The following is a 19,506-nucleotide window of genomic DNA, read 5'->3' as shown; positions in this document are numbered from 1 at the left end:
CCTATTCCTCCACCTCCAGCCCCTACTCCTCCACCTCCAGTCCCCTGCTCCTCCAGTCCCAGCCCCTACTCCTCCACCTCCAGCCCCGTGCTCCTCCAGTCCCAGCCCCTACTCCTCCACCTCCAGCCCCGTGCTCCTCCAGTCCCAGCCCCTACTCCTCCACCTCCAGTCCCCTGCTCCTCCAGTCCCAGCCCCTACTCCTCCACCTCCAGCCCCCTGCTCCTCCAGTCCCAGCCCCTACTCCTCCACCTCCAGTCCCCTGCTCCTCCAGTCCCAGCCCCTACTCCTCCACCTCCAGCCCCCTGCTCCTCCAGTCCCAGCCCCTACTCCTCCTCCTCTGGCCCCCTACTCTGTGTGGATCTCCCAGTCCTCCTCCACCTTCAGGTTCAGTCCTGTCACCGACAGAACTTCCCTCGCTTCCTCAAACCCAAACTCCACAGGGACGGACTTGGAACCTGCTGGAAGGAAAACGCTGAGTCACTAGAACACCAGCGAAGGCCCCTATACACAACCACAGCTGGCGAATCACAGGTATCATATTGTTATCATTTCACAAAATTTTTTGTTCAATTACTTAAGGTTTATACCTAAGTAAAAACAAGGAATCCCTCTTATGACAGTAATTTCTGTATTTACCTGTTGGGTAATTGCTAGACTTTCAGCCGTTCTCACCTATAGCCCTTAGTAACATAGTTACCATGGCGGCAGGATGTCACAGAGCCTCACCTGAGATGTGTGCTGTCACTCTGGAGGGCTTCTTACTCATCCCCATGACGATGACAGACTGCACCACGCTGCCAGAGACGAAACGGCCCTCCTCGCTGGCACAGCTGGAGGTCACCATGGTAACACCACAACAGTCTTGGATTAATGTTGTTGATTACATTGTCACCGTCAGTGTGCTCAACTCTCTCATAGCTAGAGTACAGGGTGTGTGTGTGTTTTTAAAGTGTGTGTGCATTGTGTGTGAATGTGCAGTGTGTGTGTTTGTGCAGTACGTGTCCATGTGTGAATATGTGTGTGTGTGTGTGTGCGTGCCTCACCAGCAGACCAGACGGCCTGACAGCATGCTGAATCGGCGCAGGCAGAAGTCTTTTCTGTCCCGGTACCCAAAGGAGTGGCCGTCGTCTAGGTACAGCTCTCCAACAGCGTCGCCCTGCAGGACGGAGGGAGAACTGCAGTCAGGATGCCAGTTACCTCACAACGGTCCAAAGAACATGGGCCGAGTCATCAAGTAGGGCCTCAAATATATTCCCGCCATTTTTTTGATTGAAGATTATTTGGTTGATCTATTTGAACTCAAATTTGAGCAGGCAGGTTGATAAAGCCGGGGGGTGCTCACGTTGGAGCCCAGCGCCACAGTGAGGCAGAAGGGGAGGAGCTCCAGGTCAGCTGTGCAGGAGCCACAGCCTGCTCTCCTGGGCACCACCGTGCCCCCACGCTGGAACACAGGGACCTGGACACACAGGGGGAAGAGACACGGGGTGGAAGGAGGGGATGAGACACGGGGTGGAAGGAGGGGATGAGACACGGGGTGGAAGGAGGGGGTGAGACACGGGGTGGAAGGAGGGGATGAGACACGGGGTGGAAGGAGGGGATGAGACACGGGGTGGAAGGAGGGGATGAGACCCGGGGTGGAAGGAGGGGGTGAGACACGGGGTGGAAGGAGGGGATGAGACACGGGGTGGAAGGAGGGGATGAGACACGGGGTGGAAGGAGGGGATGAGACACGGGGTGTAAGGAGGGGATGAGACCCGGGGTGGAAGGAGGGGATGAGACACGGGGTGGAAGGAGGGGATGAGACACGGGGTGGAAGGAGGGGATGAGACACGGGGTGGAAGGAGGGGATGAGACACGGGGTGGAAGGAGGGGATGAGACACGGGGTGGAAGGAGGGGATGAGACCCGGGGTGGAAGGAGGGGATGAGACACGGGGTGGAAGGAGGGGATGAGACACGGGGTGGAAGGAGGGGATGAGACACGGGGTGGAAGGAGGGGATGAGACACGGGGTGGAAGGCAGACAGGAGAGAATGTTTTTATGTTAGATGCTGCTGTTGGACAAAAGAACGTCTCCTCTTAGATATATATTTCTATTAAAATCACATTTCTGAGCTCGTCAAATAACAGCCGATAACAATTGAATGTAATGTAAAGTAGTCTGATGTGATGTAACTCACTGTGTCCAGGGTCACTGGCACCCTCACGGTCTGGCCTCCTCTGACCTGCTCCATCGACTGGACGTCATACCAGACCTACAGCAGATAGAGCACATCATACCAGACCTACAGCAGATAGAGCACATCGTACCAGACCTACAGCACATCATACCAGACCTACAGCAGATAGAGCACATCATACCAGACCTACAGCAGATAGAGCACATCGTACCAGACCTACAGCACATCATACCAGACCTACAGCAGATAGAGCACATCGTACCAGACCTACAGCACATCATACCAGACCTACAGCAGATAGAGCACATCGTACCAGACCTACAGCACATCATACCAGACCTACAGCAGATAGAGCACATCGTACCAGACCTACAGCACATCATACCAGACCTACAGCAGATAGAGCACATCGTACCAGACCTACAGCACATCATACCAGACCTACAGCAGATAGAGCACATCATACCAGACCTACAGCAGATAGAGCACATCATACCAGACCTACAGCAGATAGAGCACATCGTACCAGACCTACAGCACATCATACCAGACCTACAGCAGATAGAGCACATCGTACCAGACCTACAGCACATCATACCAGACCTACAGCAGATAGAGCACATCGTACCAGACCTACAGCACATCATACCAGACCTACAGCACATCGTACCAGACCTACAGCACATCATACCAGACCTACAGCAGATAGAGCACATCGTACCAGACCTACAGCACATCATACCAGACCTACAGCAGATAGAGCACATCGTACCAGACCTACAGCACATCATACCAGACCTACAGCAGATAGAGCACATCGTACCAGACCTACAGCACATCATACCAGACCTACAGCAGATAGAGCACATCATCCCAGACCTAGAGCAGATAGAGCACATCATACCAGACCTACAGCAGATAGAGCAAATCATACCAGACCTACAGCAGATAGAGCACATCATACCAGACCTACAGCAGATAGAGCACATCGTACCAGACCTACAGCAGATAGAGCACATCGTACCAGACCTACAGCACATCATACCAGACCTACAGCAGATAGAGCACATCATACCAGACCTACAGCAGATAGAGCACATCATACCAGACCTACACCAGTTCAGACACAATGAACGACAACGACAATCATCACCGCGCCCACGGACGACCAGAGGGAGGCGACAGCTTTACCTCCCCAGAGCCGGGCAGGACCACCTGGACCTCTGCAGCCCCAGCTTCAGTTACAGGACAGACCAGCAGGGCAGCCCCTGCACAGACACACAACTGTTACAACACTGGTCTACCTGCGGTACAGCATTCAGCAGGACTGAAGAGAGAATATCATAGAGCTGAGTCGAGTACAGTAGGCTGGAGTAGAGTCAAATGGAGTAGAGCCAAATGAAGCAGAGCAGATAACAGTATAGCAGAGTAAAATAGCATCTTGAATGGAATAAAACTCTTGTGTCCATCCAGGATCGAAATTTGCATTTGCCACGACCTTTCATAAAACGTGTCATGCATAAAGAACCTTCTCTATTCACTAAATAGATTCTTCCTTCACTAAATCCATCCATTGTCTCCCTTCATTGACAGCGACAGATGAGGATCCATCCTCACCGATCATGTACTGGCGGTCCACAGAGAAGGTGTTCTCCTCTCTGGGGAATTCTACCCACAGCGGTCTGAGGTGAGCACACGAGTAGAAGATCAATCAGAACATTGACATTTTTACATTAACAACACGTATAACACGTATAACAATATGTATTTATGAATTTGATCCAAAGCGATGGTCCAGTCAGCACAGGTGCAGGCCTCACAACTCCCTCCCCCCCAGCAGGGGGCAGCCCTCACCGTAGCGGGGCCAGGCCGCAGCGCTGGCTGAGGTAGAAGAGGGTGTACCAGTAGGGCAGCAGGCGGTACCGGCTCTGGACGGCGCTGCGGATGGCTGCCGTGACGTCGTCCCCAAACAGCCAGGGCTCGCGGCGGCGTGCCGTCTTGGCGGAGTGGCCTCTGAAGAAGGGCTGCAGGGAGCCGGCCTGGTACCAGCGCACCAGCAGCTCTGGGTCTGGGTCCTGCACGAACCCACCCACATCCGCTGGTCCACACACACGCACGCAGTTTAGTCAGCATCTAACACCTATTAGCAGTTAGCATGCTTAGTGCCACAGCTATTGATGGCTATCAAACACCAGGCAAGGTCAAAGGACTTTATTCCATTCTGTCACACTTTCTTCAGCGACTTTAGGTGAACCAGAGAGGATCATCTATTTGGAACAACCGGCATTGATGATGTGTTAAGGCATTGAAGGTGTTGCCTCGTGACGTCACGCCTTGTGACGTCACTGCTGTATTGTTTCGGGTCCCAAGTCCAGTCCTCACCTCCACAGAAGGCCACGCCCACCACACTGAGAGACAGGAGCATGGGGATGGAGATCTGGAGATACTCCCAGGACGCCACGTTGTCACCAGTCCACACTGCACCTGTCTCACACACACACACACACACACACATACATACATACATACATAACTGAGTTATTCAGACTCTTTTTTTTACCTCATTTTGTCTTGTTTCTACCAAACCTCTGTGTGTAACGCACCAGCCATGTTTGTAACATAAGCAACCCTGTTGGAAACGTACCAAACCTCTGAGAGCCAGCAAAGAAGGAGCGAGACAGGACGAAGCTTCTCTCTGACCCTGCTGAGCGGGTCACCAGGCCCTCCGCCGTGGACATGTGCTGGGAGGGACACACACAGTGTTACACACGCCATACACACACACTGTCACGCACTCCACTCCCTGCCTCTGCCGGGGGGGGGGGGGGGGGGTCACCTGGAGAAAGCCATAGAGGTTGTGGAGGTCCCTGTGCTCCCAGCCCCCATGATGCACTGTGTCCTTGGGCATGGTCTGCTCTGGGCCCCCGAACACCGAGGGCTCGTTCATGTCGTTCCACACAAACAGGGAGGGTGTGGAGCCCTGGGCCGCAGGCAAACACAAGTTGTCAGGATTTCCAGAGATACCTGGTCAGCTGGCATGTTCCAGGCGTGCTGTGCTCACTCACAGGGTACTTGTCCAGGCTGAACTGTCTGGAGTACCAGGACCGAGTGGCGGGGTTGTTGTAGTCCAGGTAGGAGGACTCACCTGGGGGGGGGGGGGGGGGGGGGGGGCAGAAGGACAAAGCAAAATGGAATGATTTGAGAATGATTTGGGAAGGGTGGTAGAGCATTTCACTGATAAGTGGTTCAAATCCTCCCCTGTATGCTGCTTTCGATCTAAATGAACATATTATATTACAAGAAACAAACCTGGCCAACATGATGCCTGATAGATATTCCCCTCTCTGTCCCTCACAAAATGGCCACCATTTCTCGCCTCATTGTATAACGGCCATTCGTAGTCAATCTTGATGTGAGGATCACTGATGACCACCAACTGCAGCATGTGTGACCAACGACAAGATGTTAGTGTCAGCAGCACAACAAACATCCGATCATATTTGATTTCTATAGCCATGTTCATCAGCAATGTCAAAGACGGCTTCCCAAAGGCCCACAGCTCAGCATCTATAACCAACCTCAACCTGTGGAACCATCCACCAAGCAGAAACACAGGAGCCACCCTGACCTTCCTCTTTCGGGCCACCAGATGGCGCTGAAGACCGAGCGGATCGGGGAAGTGGACCGGGTCCCAGGTGAAGTAGCGCTTCCCGTCCGTGTGCTCGATGTCCAGCCAGATGACATCATAGGGGATGGAGTGAAGGTCGAAGCCGGCGTCCACCGCCTTCACGTCCGCCTCGTCATCGTAGTTCCAGCGACTCTGGTGGTACCCCAGAGAGAAGAGGGGGGGCAGGGCCTGCGGGCCTGACCAGACCACATTTAGAAACTCTAATGTCCAGCTGAACAAAAGAACCCTATGTTGCAGTAATACTGAGCAGAGCCTCATGCATTCATCTCAGAGAGACAATTTTAATTTGATTGCTTTTAATATGTTTACACAATTTAACAGACGCTAGTACACAGGGCGACATACAAGTGCAAAGAAAGTACAGCAGAAAATGTAAGGATCAGAAGTGCAACAGTATTTCAGTGGTCAGAGTCAAGGAACAATAATAATATCCAAAAATGGTGTGTGTGTGTGTGTGTGTGTTGGGGGGGCATGCTGTACCTGTGAGCTGAGCGTACTGGCTGAAGGCGAGGTAGGGGGTGGGGCCCAGCAGCACCATGCAGTCCAGCACCCCGCTCTCTGACAGCCAGCCCACGTCCGTCTGAGGAGGAACCCTGCTCCTCTTCACGGGGGGGGCACCCTCCTTCTGGGGGCCAGAAAGTACCAAAGGTACAACGGAACACATACATATGAGGTTAACATGAAGGGAATATAAAGTTACATATGAAGGCAATACTTTTATATGTTACTTCCTCATGGCTGTGTGTCTGTGTTATCCGCTCATGGCTGTGTATGTGTGTATACGTGTGTGTGTGTATGTGTATGTGTGTGTGTGTGTTGATGAAGAAAGTGTTTTGTCCGTCTCTTCATAAACGGAGTGACTAAGTTCAGTTGAGTTCTGGATTTTAATAAGTATTTATCAATCTGCAGATTGGGAGAGAAAACCAGACCTCTGACAATAAATGACAACACAACACCAGGCTTAGGTCTCAATCAAGTCTCTCTCCGCTCTGAAGGACAGAGGACCATCTTTTATAGGGCACGAGAATGTAAACATAGATAGTGACAGTCAGGCAGTAATGACGTTACAACAGTCTCAGAGAAAGAGATTCACAGCTCCCAACACATGACCACTCAAACTACAGAGTTCATAGTTGGAGCTCTCCTTGTAGTCATGACAAGGACCATTTAGTCAGTACTTTCTCCTGATCTCAAACATCTATTAACCCTGACACATAGACACAATCTACTCTTATTAATAGCAAGCTTACATGAGAACATACTAACTAGTATCCAATGACTAGTTCTCTTGATTAGTGAATAATGTAAGCACACAGGAAATCTAAATTTCTTCCACAGTGTGTAAGGCTGGGCGATATATCGAATATTAGCGATAATATTGCAATAATTCTGACGACAATGTAAAATTTAAAAATATCGTGAATATTGTTTTTTATGGTCCTTGTGTTGCTTGTGTTTTAAGATCACTGTCTGGCTCCTCTGTGTTCACACAGACAGACACACACACAAACTGCAAATTGCACGCGCACAGGCACTCTCTTTTGCTCTCTTTTTGTCCTGTCACATAAGGACCACTGCATGAATTGTTCCATGTGAAGTCAATTTTGTCAGGTTGCAAGTACCATGTTATGGCAACTGGTTACATTTGCACTACACATTTTGTACTTTGTAACAATAGCTGTTCTATCTAAATTGTTTTTGTTGTTTTCTGATGGGGGCAAAATAAAATATTTTGCATACATATCGCGATATATAACGAATATCGTATATATTTTGAAAATATCGAGATATCAAATTTTTTATATATCGCCCAGCCCTATGTGTGTGTTACCTCCTCATGGCTGGGGGTGTAGTGGACGTCCACCAGAGTCTCAGAGGCGTTGAGCCAGAACAGCCCCAGGGTTCTGTCAGGCCTGTGGGCCAGCAGCAGAGGTACCGAGCCATACAGTCCCAGACGGCTGTTGGTTTTATAAGCAAACACGTCCAGGTTGTAGAGGCGATACGGCTCACTGCCCCTGGGAAAAGCACAACACTAATATTAGCCTAGCACACAAGCATCAGCCTAGCAGCGCTAGTATTTGCCCAGCAGCGCTAACATTAGCCTTGCAACACTACCATCAGTAGGCATTAGACAAGATATAAACTAAAACGATTTAACCTGGTGTCCTTGAGCAGAAGGCTGTCGGCGTGTTCAGGGAGTCCGTACACATGTCTGAACCCATGGAGCCTGAAGTCAGCTCCCACACTACTGGGGCCTGCGGAGGGAACCAGATGGTCACTAGTGGGTCAGGGGTCAGGACTGGGTTTGAGTTGGATTAATCAAAGTGTGGATCTACCATTGGCTTGAATGTCAACAAACTGTCTGAAAGTCTCTCTGTGTAAACCTGACTGGTCGTCAAGATTCTGTGGGAACAAAACCGTGTGGCTAAGTCAGACAAGATCCAGATGAACAGCGAGGAGAAGAATGTTTTGTTTTATACTGTTTACAGACATGCTCACCTCAGTCTGGGAGGTTCTGGGAGAAAAAGGGTTAGAAAAAGAGGTCAGATTTCTATTAGAAAATGCTTGTTTCCTTAAGCTCCCATCCCTCCTCTCCATCTCCTCTCCTCCACAACTTCTATCCAACCGATCTTCTCTCCTTCCCCCCCCTCCTGTCTTTACCTGGAGTGGTTCTGGAGAGTTTCAAAGCGCAGTTTGTCTGTGGGGTTGAATGTGACCACCACCTGCTCTCCACACAACACCTCCACACGGAGAGGCCGGCTCCAGACCCTGGCCTGGTGCTGGCCCAGTCCCCAGGCGAGAGACACCGAGTCCCCCCTCCTCTGCTGGACCCTCAGCCTGCCGGAGGAACACGAAGAGGTCACCTCCAAAACAGTATGGAAACCTACCCGGGCTGAACAGGGTCGGATCAATGAAACCGTTAACAATAGATGTTGTTCATTTAGCAGATGCTTTTATCCAAAGTGACATACAAAAACAGCATTTAGAAAGCATACCAGGAAATCTAGGATCAAGAGTGCATAGTTCTAACGACATTTCAGTGGTTAAAGCCATGGAATGGTTTGTATTTGACCAGGCACGGTGCAAAAACATCACCTCAGCTACCAGGCACGGTGCAACAATCTCATCAAAACAACAGCTGAAGGACTCTGTGGCTCTTACGGTTCACAGATGGGCTCTTGAATCAGGACATCTTGGACCCGGTAGCGAGCTTTAATGGGCTGGAGCTCATCGATGAGGATCCTGACAGCATGTCCGTTACTGATTGCTGATATGGTGAGCAGCAGTCTCACCTGGGATCAGGAAGACGAGGTTTCTGGTCAACGCTGAGGCTCACACTTTGCAGGAATTAAATCTATACTGCTAATTCAATGCTGCTATAACAATCACTACCTCAATTATACGAAATGTGTAATGACAATGCTGAACATATTCCAACTGTAATCAATGCTTCAATAAGAACAGATGAACTCATGCACCAGAATGTTTCTAAGTTTGTGAAAAGTGAACCATGTTCTGAGGAATGTAACTTTTGGTGTGAGGAGGAATGCAGAAGGTCAGCATGCTGACAGGGAAAGAGAGATGATAAAACTATGGGACTGGAGCAGGTACAATGGGCCTCACAGCTCTTGGGGGTAAAAGTGTCAACATCAGGAGATAAGGAGATGCATTGGGCCGTGGAGGGTGTAACTCTTTGCTCTTGGACATAACATTTACATTTAGTCATTTAGCAGACGCTCTTATCCAGAGCGACTTTAAAGTACAGGGACATTCCCCCTCGTGGCAAGTAGGGTGAAGTGCCTTGCCCAAGGACACAACATCATTTCGCACAGCCGGGAATCGAACCGGCAACCTTCTGAGTAATAGCCCGATTCCCTAACCGCTCAGCCATCTGACTCCACTATGGTCATCAGACCATCTGGTCTGTCCCGCCTTTGGAAATTCTGCTCCCCCATTGGATATACTGCCCACCCTTGGATTCCCTCCTTCCCCTTGGAGACTCTGCCCCCCCTTCCCCGTACATCATCAGACCTTTGGGTCTGGTCTGCCCCCTTCCCTTGTGATGTCATCAGACCTTTGGGTCTGGTCTGCCCCCTTCCCTTGTGATGTCATCAGACCTTTGGGTCTGATCTGCCCCCTTCCCTTGTGATGTCATCAGACCCTTGGACTGCACACCCTCAGTGACCACGAACGCCTTTGACACCTAATAGGATGACCACATCCCCTCCCCATTGTCTTCTGACCAACGACCTCACAAACACCTCCCTCTCAGGGGTACAAGACCTGTGTGCTCTGAGCAGGTAGACTGGGCAGAATTTGGACTGGGCAGAACTCTCTCTGACTTCTGTCAATACTATTCTCACGAAGACCTTCGTTTGTTGTACTCTGTGACTCTTTACTCTGTGAAGCGAGACTGGCAACATCGACTGGTATCACTGGTCTAGACTGAAGACATCCTGGTGTGTTGTATTCATAGTTTGATTGCATCATTTCTTATTAATAAACTACAAAGTACTTGGTCTGGCATTTAACCTTGTATCCTTCTCCACCTAGATTAGCAACACTTTACAGCACTCACAGCTGTTAATCCTCAGACATCAGTTGACTGACAGGTAATTAACATTTCCTAAATGCATATTATGCTGGAGAGACAAACTCATTACCTGAGAATCTACTTCCAACACTTCAAATGTCGCCCCTTTCTCTTTGAGCACAAGGGTGTCCAATAGAGCATAGTAGTGCAAGGTGGGTCCCTGCACTTGTCGCCTATTTAACAATAAAAACAATATTGTTAAGCATTTATGTCGATAATGGTGCACCATCATTGTTTTTAATGTAATACATGTTTAACAAACCTGTGAAAAGCTATCTGGTCACATTTCTTGAACTTCTCTTTACCTTCATCATCAGGAACAACACTGGAAATGTGTAGAATATTTAGAAGGGAACACAATGCTTTCTTGTGGACAGTGACATTAATTATAGTTAAAACGGCCGTAGACAATGGACCACTGTTCATCTGCCTACACAGGATGTCTCATATCACGCGCATGCTGGGAAGCGAAAGTCAAAAGTCTGTCAATGTCCGAACACAGTAAAACGTTTTTGGTTACCTCACGATGGTTTCAGTACAACCTTCGTCCGCCATTTCGTTAGTTATTTTCTCGCAGACTGTACTTGCAAATACTTCTAGTCATAATATATGGTATCTGGTCTACACATGAGGACTTTGTCACAACATACAACATGCATGTGTGTGGTATTGTTGCGCAAGAGATTTGTCTGATCACTACAGCACGCGAAGCTCCCTCTAGCGTTCAAAACAACTCACTGTATAAAGGTTAGACCCCGTAAAATGAGTACCATTGTCTATGACATAATAGCACTGATTGAAAGTCTTAAAATACAACTTAATTTCTAACAACAACCAATGTGTTCTGTTGAATGTATGTTATGTTTTATGCAGTGTTTTGATACAGCATTGCCTCCTATTGGCAGCTGTCTGTACTTTCACGTCATCAAACCCGGAACTGACTGCGGCACAAGTTCTTTATAGATACAAATAGCTAGCTTGATAGATAGCTAAAATGCCGTATATCACGGCGAATCTGCTATGTTTGTTGTTTTTTGTTACAGTAGTCCGTCTTGGGACCGCAGCAGAGGTGTCCCTATGGAACGTGGACATCGTTTCAGTGAGTTTTTTTTTCCCGATATGTTGTGTTTATTACCCCTGATAATATGCAAAACACTACTGGTCCATATACGGCTAGCTATGTAGCACTGACCTCAACGGCCCCGTGCCATCCAGACCACATGACATGCTCTTTCAACATCATGTTGACATAATGTTTGTGTCTGTTTATTGTCATTTCTCATTATTAGCATTGGTGGTGACTCGAGTACAGTAATTGGATAGGTATCCCCTCACACCAGCTGTTAGTGTGCCATCATCATTACAGACTCATTTTTACTGAGTATAGCCACGTCTAAGATAGCTAACAGCGTTTGCTGTATTCATGATCCCAGCAAATGCCTTTAGAAACACTTGATGTGTGCATTAGGTTGCTTCATACAGGGCATTCTTAGTAAGTCAGGCTAAGACTCGCAGAGTACTAATGTATGAATACTATACTATACTATACCATACCCTACTTTAAGCTACTGTGCAACTGTCCACTATACTAAATGTGACTATTACAATACTAGCCTGATACCATAGGCTACTAAACTGTACTGCATTAGGCTTGTACTATAAGCCACTAAGCAGCCAAAACATCTGGATCTGTAAATTCTGTTATTAGGACCAGGACCTAGTCTTCAGGAAGACATTGTATGCTAACACAACCATCTTCATGAAGTGTGAGTACTGAAAGTCTTCATTTTATCTAAAGTATTAACTATGTTTATGCAGTTAACCGCTCCCCGAAATCCCTTTCCCAAATGAACAACATAAGTCGTTCATGTTGCTATGGTTGCTGGTTTTTCTCCATCTCAGTTCAAGGAGATGTGTCGATGTGCGACGGCAACCTGGCCTTCAACATCAGCTGGTACCTGCGCTCATCCGTGTGCTACAACGAGGTCTTCAACACTCCCGTGAGTACACACCTCTCCTTTGTTCCCCACGCTCAGTCACACACAAATACACTGTCACACACATCACACACACACATTGTTACATACACACACAGTCATACACGCAAAGCGTCCAACAAATATAGTATCGGACATACACATAGCGTCGTACACAGCCAGTCTTATAGCAACCAAGTCCCCTTTAAATCCTTATTATCATTTGGATGTATTCAGTGTGTGCAGATGTGCTTCCACAGACTGCATGTCCCTGTCGTAGCCTCTCTCGTTGGTTTCATGCATTTTCTCACCTCCCAGGACAGCAAGGCAATGAGCATGTTCGGGATGGACCACATGTTGAGGGACGGCTGGACTGGTTTTTACAGTCAAGGCTACATGTTGTTTGAAAACTGCTCTGCCCTCTTCCTGCCCAAGGTGAGCGGGAGACAGTTACAATGCATTTACGGTGATAGTTTTATCTCAAAGTGACCCGCAAGTAGGGCACATAGAAAGTACAACTGTAGATCAAGGATCAGAAGTGCATAGTTCTAATAGTATTTTGGTGGTTAGAGTCAAGGAATGGTCTGTATTTACCAGGCACAGTGCAGGATAACCTCATCCCAGCTACCAGGCACAGTGCAGGATAACCACATCTTAGCTACCAGGCACAGTGCAGGATAACCACATCTTGGCTACCAGGCACAGTGCAGGATAACCCCATCTCAGCTACCAGGCACAGTGCAGGATAACCACATCTTAGCTACCAGGCACAGTGCAGGATAACCACATCTTAGCTAACAGGCACAGTGCAGGATAACCACATCTTAGCTACCAGGCACAGTGCAGGATAACCACATCTTGGCTACCAGGCACAGTGCAGGATAACCACATCTTAGCTACCAGGCACAGTGCAGGATAACCACATCTTAGCTACCATGCACAGTGCAGGATAACCTCATCTTAGCTACCAGGCACAGTGCAGGATAACCACATCTTAGCTACTAGGCACAGTGCAACAATATAATACAGTTTTCTTTCCAAAAACAATAGCACTAGTGTTTTCTTGAGGTTTCGGGGGTGATTGAGGTAGTACAACATCAGGTACGAATCATGATGTTCCTCTCTCGCTCGCTCACACAGGTGTACTACTCAGACTTCAGTCCCTACCAGGCCCTCAGCATTCCGTCGGTGAGTGCAACAGCGTCAACACAGACGCTCTCCTCAGGATATAGTGGGGAATTTGCTGTTGAAAAACAGCTGTCATTTTTACTGTCACGTTGTCGTTACAGAGAGAAGATGACAGACCTTCGAATCACTCCACCCCTCAGGGTTGGTCAGAGAAGCCAGTGAGTCTGTTATCCGTGATAAATATATTTATACTGTTTATAGATGCCGTCCAATCCTGTAAGTATTGGGTCAGTAAAGTCAAAATTGCACACTTCAGTACACTTCAGAAATATGAAAATATTGGGGAATTGAATCTCTGAAAGGGCTGTTATTCTGTGTTGGTAAAACATATATGTGTTGGAATTGCCAGAAATAAAAGATGACATTCTGTCCTTTTGTTTCACAGCAATCTTTTAATTATATTTTCAAAAGCTTCTGTGTACAGCAAAAATGTCAATTGGGACTTGACCTCCCAGTACTTATGGAGGGCAATGCATATGGCAATTTGTTCCATTACATGGATGTGTATTGTGTTTAAATGATGTCAACTCCCTACCAGGAAATCGGCGCTGTGGCCAAGGCCTGGTCGGACAGCCCGTACCTGTTCATAGTGAGGGTACAGTCTGCGCCATCAGACTCCATCAGTGGGAGATCAGCATTAGAGGAGGAGGTGGCGGCTAACGAGCTTCCAAGAGGCTTTGCATTCACAAGTGAGAGTCTTGTGTTTAATACGGGTCCTGTCCTGCACACACACACACACTCTTACACACACACACACTGAAATCCCCTCAATTCTATTGATAGTTGAGCAATAACTTGTCTGTGTGTTTGCAGTGACGGTGGAGATGAAAGGACCTCGTGAATACTCCTCTCCTGCTGACTGGCCTCTGATGATGGTGAGAGTTCTGTCCTACATGGTGTCTGAGCCTGTCTCTATAAGGCTGTCTGTCTAGTGGGCCTGGTGGTGAAGGTCTGTCTAGTGGGCCTGGTGGTGAAGGTCTGTGTCTAGTGGGCCTGCTGGTGAAGGTCTGTGTCTAGTGGGCCTGCTGGTTAAGGTCTGTGTCTAGTGGGCCTGCTGGTGAAGGTCTGTGTCTAGTGGGACTGCTGGTGAAGGTCTGTGTCTAGTGGGACTGCTGGTTAAGGTCTGTGTCTAGTGGGACTGCTGGTTAAGGTCTGTGTCTAGTGGGCCTGGTGGTGAAGGTCTGTGTCTAGTGGGCCTGCTGATGAAGGTCTCTGTCTAGTGGGCCCGGTGGTGAAGGTCTGTGTCTAGTGGGCCTGCTGGTGAAGGTCTGTGTGTCCTGGCTCTTCCACAGTTCTTCATGGTCATGTGCATCGTCTACGTGCTGTTTGGGGCCCTCTGGCTCTTCTGGTCCGCCTGCTACTGGAGGGATCTGCTGAGGATCCAGTTCTGGATCGGGGCTGTGATCATCCTGGGGATGTTGGAGAAAGCTGTGTTCTACTCTGAGTACCAGAGCATTCGCTACAGAGGAGACTTTGGTGAGTTGACTCATGTCATATTTGAATATTGATGCTAAATAATGTACTTATTTAGCAGACACTTTTATCCAAAAGAAACATTCTGAGGATTTGAACTTGTGACCTCCTAATCTGCAGTAAAATGCTCTACCTATCCCCTGTATTCCTACTTCAGTTCTTTAACCGTTTCACTGTTTCTTTTCAAAGTGCAAGGAGCTGTGATTTTTGCTGAGCTTCTCTCCGCCCTGAAGAGATCCCTGGCTCGGATCCTGGTTCTCATCGTCAGTCTGGGCTATGGCATTGTCAAGTTAGTTCAACCTCGCAACACTTACTCCGATTGTGTTATTCCACTGGGACAGACAACCACACCATAAATCTGTCTGTAATGTAAAAGCCATTGATTTATATGTTTTGAGTTTGGCTAAAGCAAGGGTATGAAGGGTGGAATTATACTGTAACAGCTCCAAAGCTGTCTTGTACCTTGTGCACTTGGGGTAGAGTTATGGTTGTGGTAAAGATTTCCTGTCCTTTGCAATGTCTCACAAACGTCAAACCTATAGCTCACAAACTTCACACAGCTAGCTCACAAATCTTACAAAGCTGGTTCACAACACTAGTTCCCAAACTTCACAAAACGATTTCACAAACCTCACTAACCTAGTTCACAAACCTCACAAAGCCAGTTAAAAAACCCTGGCCTGTGATTCTCTCCCGCCAGGCCTCGTCTGGGGACCACCGTGCACAGGCTGGCAGCAGTGGGCCTCCTCTACCTGGTCTTCTCCTCGGTTGAGGGAGTGCTGAGGGTCACAGGCGTGAGTTCTCACTCGTCATCGACAGGACCAGCTAGCTTTGGCTGCTAGCGTCAGTGGTGTTTTATTGAGATGCGTGTTGTGGTGATTTAAGCTCATTTGTTCCAGGGCTTCTATGGAACGGTGGCACTGGTGGCTAACCTCAGCCTCTCCCTCATCGACTCCTGCGTCATGTGGTGGATATCCTTTATGCATTTGTTTCGACGGCAGTTCACACATACGTAGACTAGCATTTAGCTGGTTAGGCATCACACCCATTCCACCTGTCCTGAGACCGTTCCTGTGCAGTGTGTGTAGCTTACTGCAGTTGTTACTGTACAGTGTGTGTGTGTGTGTGTGTTACAACAGTATGTTACCGTGCATTGCGCGTGCGTTACAATATTCGGTAATATTACAGGACCTTGTGTTCCTTAGCTTGTGTCCACATTTTCATCAGCCTGTCCCAGACCACTCGTCTGCTGAAGCTGCGCAGGAACGTGGTGAAGCTGTCTCTGTATCAGCACTTCACCAACACGCTCATCTTCTCCGTCCTGGGTGGGTAGGAAGACATGCAACTCTCTGGATGACATCGGGGTAGATTAGATTCCACATTAGCATAGTGCTTATACAGTTTGGCATTTTACAAACATACAATGATAATACACAAAGAATGAAATACGTGATAAGCAGACAACAGCAGCAAACGGTATGCAACAACAAACAGGGTTCAACATGGTTTAAGTGCATGGAGGGATGCTGTCTCACGTGAATGTCTGCTCTGAATGCGTGAATGTTACTTCTTTTACAGCTTCTATTATATTCATCATCTGGACAACCAAAGTTTTCAAGCTGGTGGACTGCCAAACGGTAACTGAGTCTAATCCAGGAGTTCCCAGTCTAGCACACCTGATTCTAAAATGAGCTGGTTGTTGTGTTGATTCAGGCTAGTTACAATGTTTAAAGCAATGAACTACAAGATGGTATCTCTTGTAGTTCTAGTTCTCTTCATCTGAGCTACACCCATTCCCGTGCTCTACCACTGAGCTACACTCATCCCCATGCTCTACCACTGAGCTACACTCATCCCCATGCTCTACTACTGAGCTACACTCATCCCCATGCTCTACCACTGAGCTACACTCATCCCCATGCTCTACCACTGAGCTACACTCATCCCCATGCTCTACCACTGAGCTACACTCATCCCCATGCTCTACCACTGAGCTACACTCATCCCCGTGCTCTACCACTGAGCTACACTCATCCCCGTGCTCTACCACTGAGCTACACTCATCCCCATGCTCTACCACTGAGCTACAATCATCCCCGTGCTCTACCACTGAGCTACAATCATCCCCATGTATGTGCCTGCGTGTTGTTCCAAGGACATGTGGGTTGAGCTGTGCTGTTCTGTCCTGTAGGGCTGGAGGGACCTGTGGGTGGACGATGCATTCTGGAGACTTCTCTTCTCCACCATCCTGCTGGTCATCATGGTGCTGCTGAGGCCCTCCGCCAACAGCCAGAGGTCAGAGGGCATTCTGGCACGGGCCTTTAAACTACTTAGTGACATGGGATGTAGGGGTGCAGCACCCATGTTTTTGGCCAAAAATAAAGACATAAAATAATATTCAGTTAGAGGAAGACAGCTTTATTTGGATATTAGTTTTTCTTATAAAGGTTGGCAAGCACACCGCATAGTCAACCCGCGGCGGTATATTGGATCAATGTTGTTAAGCGTCTGTATTCACCACCCCCAGTCAGAACCCCTTGTTCAGAATACGTTCCCATGGCCATGAACCTACATAATGTTTTTTTTCCCTGTTTACCTGGAGTAAACGGGTGTTTCACTGATGTTTGACCTGTCTGCCATTGTGAAGGTGTTTTCAGTGGCGGTCCATCTATGCAGTGTTGCGACTTGTTGTTTTGTGCCGCAGGTTCTCCCATTCCCCCCTCATTGATGAGGATGACGAGGAAGATGAAGCCAAGGAGCCCATGCTGAACGAAGCTTTTGGTGAGAAATATCAGACTATGACATTCACTATAACATCAAAACAAGGATAATGACCTGACAGGGTAATCATCTTTTTTTCAGAGGGGATGAAGATGAGAGGTGCAAAACCGGACAGTAACGGTGCCCAGAAACTGCTGAGTAAAGAGGTGGGTCCGCCCACTGTCAGGACGGATGATGTCATCTGCTCTCACGAATCATGTCACACAAATCATTGATGATTAAAAGGAACTGAGCACTTGTTGTGTCATGGCAACACAGGCTGTGGATTCAAATGTACGAAATGTTGATGATGGATGAATTGTTGGATGTTTTCAGGATGAGGATCTGAAGTGGGTGGAGGAGAACATTCCCACCACAGTCGCAGATGTGTGAGTGAAAATGTGATCATTTTCATTAGTGATTCTAGCGAGGTCTTGTGACGCTGCACTGGTGTGAGACTGTGCTGTATGGATGTGATTGTGTAATACAGTGCTTCTCAACCCTGTCCTCAGGGACCCCCTGTCCTGCATGTTTGAGATGTTTCCCTGCTCCAACACACCTGAGTCAAATCAATGGGTCGTTATCTAGCTCTGTAGAAGCCTGGTAACGAACATGCATTTGAATCAGGTGTGCTGGAACAGGGAAACATCTAAAACAAGCAGGACAGGGGGTCCCTGAGGACCAGGGTTGAGAACCACTGGTGTAATACATTGCAAGTAACACATGATAGTCATGATATATGTGTCAGTTAGTCTCTCTCCCTCCTTCTCTTATCCCATCAGAGCCCTGCCTGTTATGCTGGATGAGGAGGAGGTAAGGGCCTCTCTTTGTTCTCCCTGCTGTCCCATGGTTTACAGTCACATTTTTGTCCATGGAAGAAGAAAAAAAGCTCCCAGTTTGATGTGCCATCATTCGGCTGAGACTCATTGCTCACACACTAATCCCTGATCTCTCATTCCAGGAAATTCTCAAGACCAAGATGGAGAGATCTAAAATGGAGTAAAAAAAAAAAAGAGGAAGAGAACACTGGAAAGAGGGAGATTTCAGCGATTGGGCGACTATGAATGATTAACGGTTAAACCTAAGCGCCAAGGTAGTGAAGGAATCACGTGGCATGTTGTACACTCCTAGGTTCATTTTAGTTCTTCTCTTGTACAACCAGGAGTAGAGTGGTAGGGAACAGGAAGTAAGGCCTGTCGGAAGAGTGATAAGTGATGTCTATCAGGCATCTGCCGTCCCACTCCTGGCACAGTGAATTACAGAGACTGACACCTACCACGTTTAATACTCACTCACCTCACAGGCCTAGATTTATTTTCTAATTAGGTGTCACTTTTTCAGCAACTCCTTTCCTTGGCTCATATTATGCCACCTCAATGTAAACTGACTCTTGCCGCTGTCCTTGTGAATTCTACTGCGGTGTGGTCAGTGTGAGCTTAATAACTTATTAGCCTATAGCTAAATTGTTTTGTATTGTCGAATGGCCACGCTGTGGGATGTTTGTTGCAGAAAGTGAATACAGGTATTTATTTGTATATTCTGCGTTGTACTTGATCTGATTGTTTTGCTTTATTGCTTTTGGGTATTAAATTAAACATTTCTACTAAAAGCCGTTTTGGTCTTTTGATTGTTAAACTTGAACGTGACTGC

General features: G+C 47.9%; 2 protein-coding genes across 7 annotated transcripts; one reads left to right on the top strand and one right to left on the bottom strand.

The window, feature by feature from the left end:
* Positions 1 to 291: 291 nt before the first annotated feature.
* Positions 292 to 11,119, bottom strand: ganc (glucosidase, alpha; neutral C). 4 transcript variants are annotated; one of them, XM_084673062.1, is made up of 24 exons: positions 10,980 to 11,119; positions 10,722 to 10,784; positions 10,530 to 10,632; positions 9,028 to 9,158; positions 8,527 to 8,703; positions 8,365 to 8,380; positions 8,202 to 8,268; positions 8,024 to 8,120; positions 7,697 to 7,880; positions 6,346 to 6,490; positions 5,806 to 6,041; positions 5,487 to 5,613; positions 5,243 to 5,322; positions 5,014 to 5,157; positions 4,822 to 4,918; positions 4,560 to 4,661; positions 4,032 to 4,275; positions 3,795 to 3,859; positions 3,369 to 3,445; positions 2,178 to 2,252; positions 1,343 to 1,456; positions 1,044 to 1,156; positions 727 to 830; positions 292 to 458 (listed from the first exon to the last, which is right to left on the bottom strand). In XM_084673062.1, the coding sequence occupies exons 1-24, from the start codon at positions 11,012 to 11,014 to the stop codon at positions 346 to 348; spliced, it is 2,709 nt and encodes a 902-aa protein (XP_084529188.1). In that variant the 5' UTR covers positions 11,015 to 11,119; the 3' UTR covers positions 292 to 345. The 4 variants fall into 4 exon arrangements, with proteins under 4 accessions (XP_084529188.1, XP_084529198.1, XP_084529206.1 ...); XM_084673072.1 differs by having other exon boundaries at positions 292 to 455; XM_084673080.1 differs by having other exon boundaries at positions 6,346 to 6,487.
* Positions 11,077 to 19,465, top strand: LOC146299507 (transmembrane protein 87A-like). Of its 3 annotated transcripts, none has more exons than XM_084673098.1 (21): positions 11,077 to 11,206; positions 11,503 to 11,558; positions 12,168 to 12,225; positions 12,362 to 12,459; positions 12,754 to 12,870; positions 13,576 to 13,623; positions 13,725 to 13,781; positions 14,162 to 14,312; positions 14,437 to 14,498; positions 14,916 to 15,099; positions 15,286 to 15,385; positions 15,797 to 15,890; positions 15,996 to 16,069; positions 16,315 to 16,421; positions 16,675 to 16,733; positions 17,288 to 17,391; positions 17,801 to 17,877; positions 17,959 to 18,023; positions 18,193 to 18,245; positions 18,639 to 18,669; positions 18,818 to 19,465. In XM_084673098.1, exons 1-21 carry the CDS (start codon positions 11,113 to 11,115, stop codon positions 18,857 to 18,859), a joined length of 1,731 nt encoding a protein of 576 aa, XP_084529224.1. In that variant the 5' UTR covers positions 11,077 to 11,112; the 3' UTR covers positions 18,860 to 19,465. The 3 variants fall into 3 exon arrangements, with proteins under 3 accessions (XP_084529224.1, XP_084529239.1, XP_084529231.1); XM_084673113.1 differs by lacking the exon at positions 11,077 to 11,206 and adding an exon at positions 11,251 to 11,312; XM_084673105.1 differs by lacking the exon at positions 11,077 to 11,206 and having other exon boundaries at positions 11,366 to 11,558.
* Positions 19,466 to 19,506: the final 41 nt, after the last annotated feature.

The sequence above is a fragment of the Hypomesus nipponensis genome, chromosome 3 (assembly GCF_054491055.1).
Source record: "Hypomesus nipponensis isolate SF chromosome 3, ASM5449105v1, whole genome shotgun sequence".
NCBI lineage: Eukaryota > Metazoa > Chordata > Actinopteri > Osmeriformes > Osmeridae > Hypomesus > Hypomesus nipponensis.
Note: the sequence above shows the minus strand (reverse complement) of the source record. Positions and strands in the feature narration are given on the sequence as shown.

Bases quoted from the DNA above. Each gene is read 5' to 3' on its own strand.
- LOC146299507 (XM_084673098.1), top strand. From the start codon at position 11,113: ATGCATGTGTGTGGTATTGTTGCGCAAGAGATTTGTCTGATCACTACA. The intron at 11,207-11,502 runs GTTAGACCCCGT...TTTTTGTTACAG, and splicing joins AAACAACTCACTGTATAAAG to TAGTCCGTCTTGGGACCGCA. The intron at 12,460-12,753 runs GTGAGTACACAC...CTCACCTCCCAG, and splicing joins ACGAGGTCTTCAACACTCCC to GACAGCAAGGCAATGAGCAT.
- ganc (XM_084673062.1), bottom strand. From the start codon at position 11,014: ATGGCGGACGAAGGTTGTACTGAAACCATCGTGAG. The intron at 5,614-5,805 runs GTCAGGGTGGCT...CACATGCTGCAG, and splicing joins TGGTGGCCCGAAAGAGGAAG to TTGGTGGTCATCAGTGATCC. The intron at 2,253-3,368 runs GTAAAGCTGTCG...TATCTGCTGTAG, and splicing joins TCCTGCCCGGCTCTGGGGAG to GTCTGGTATGACGTCCAGTC.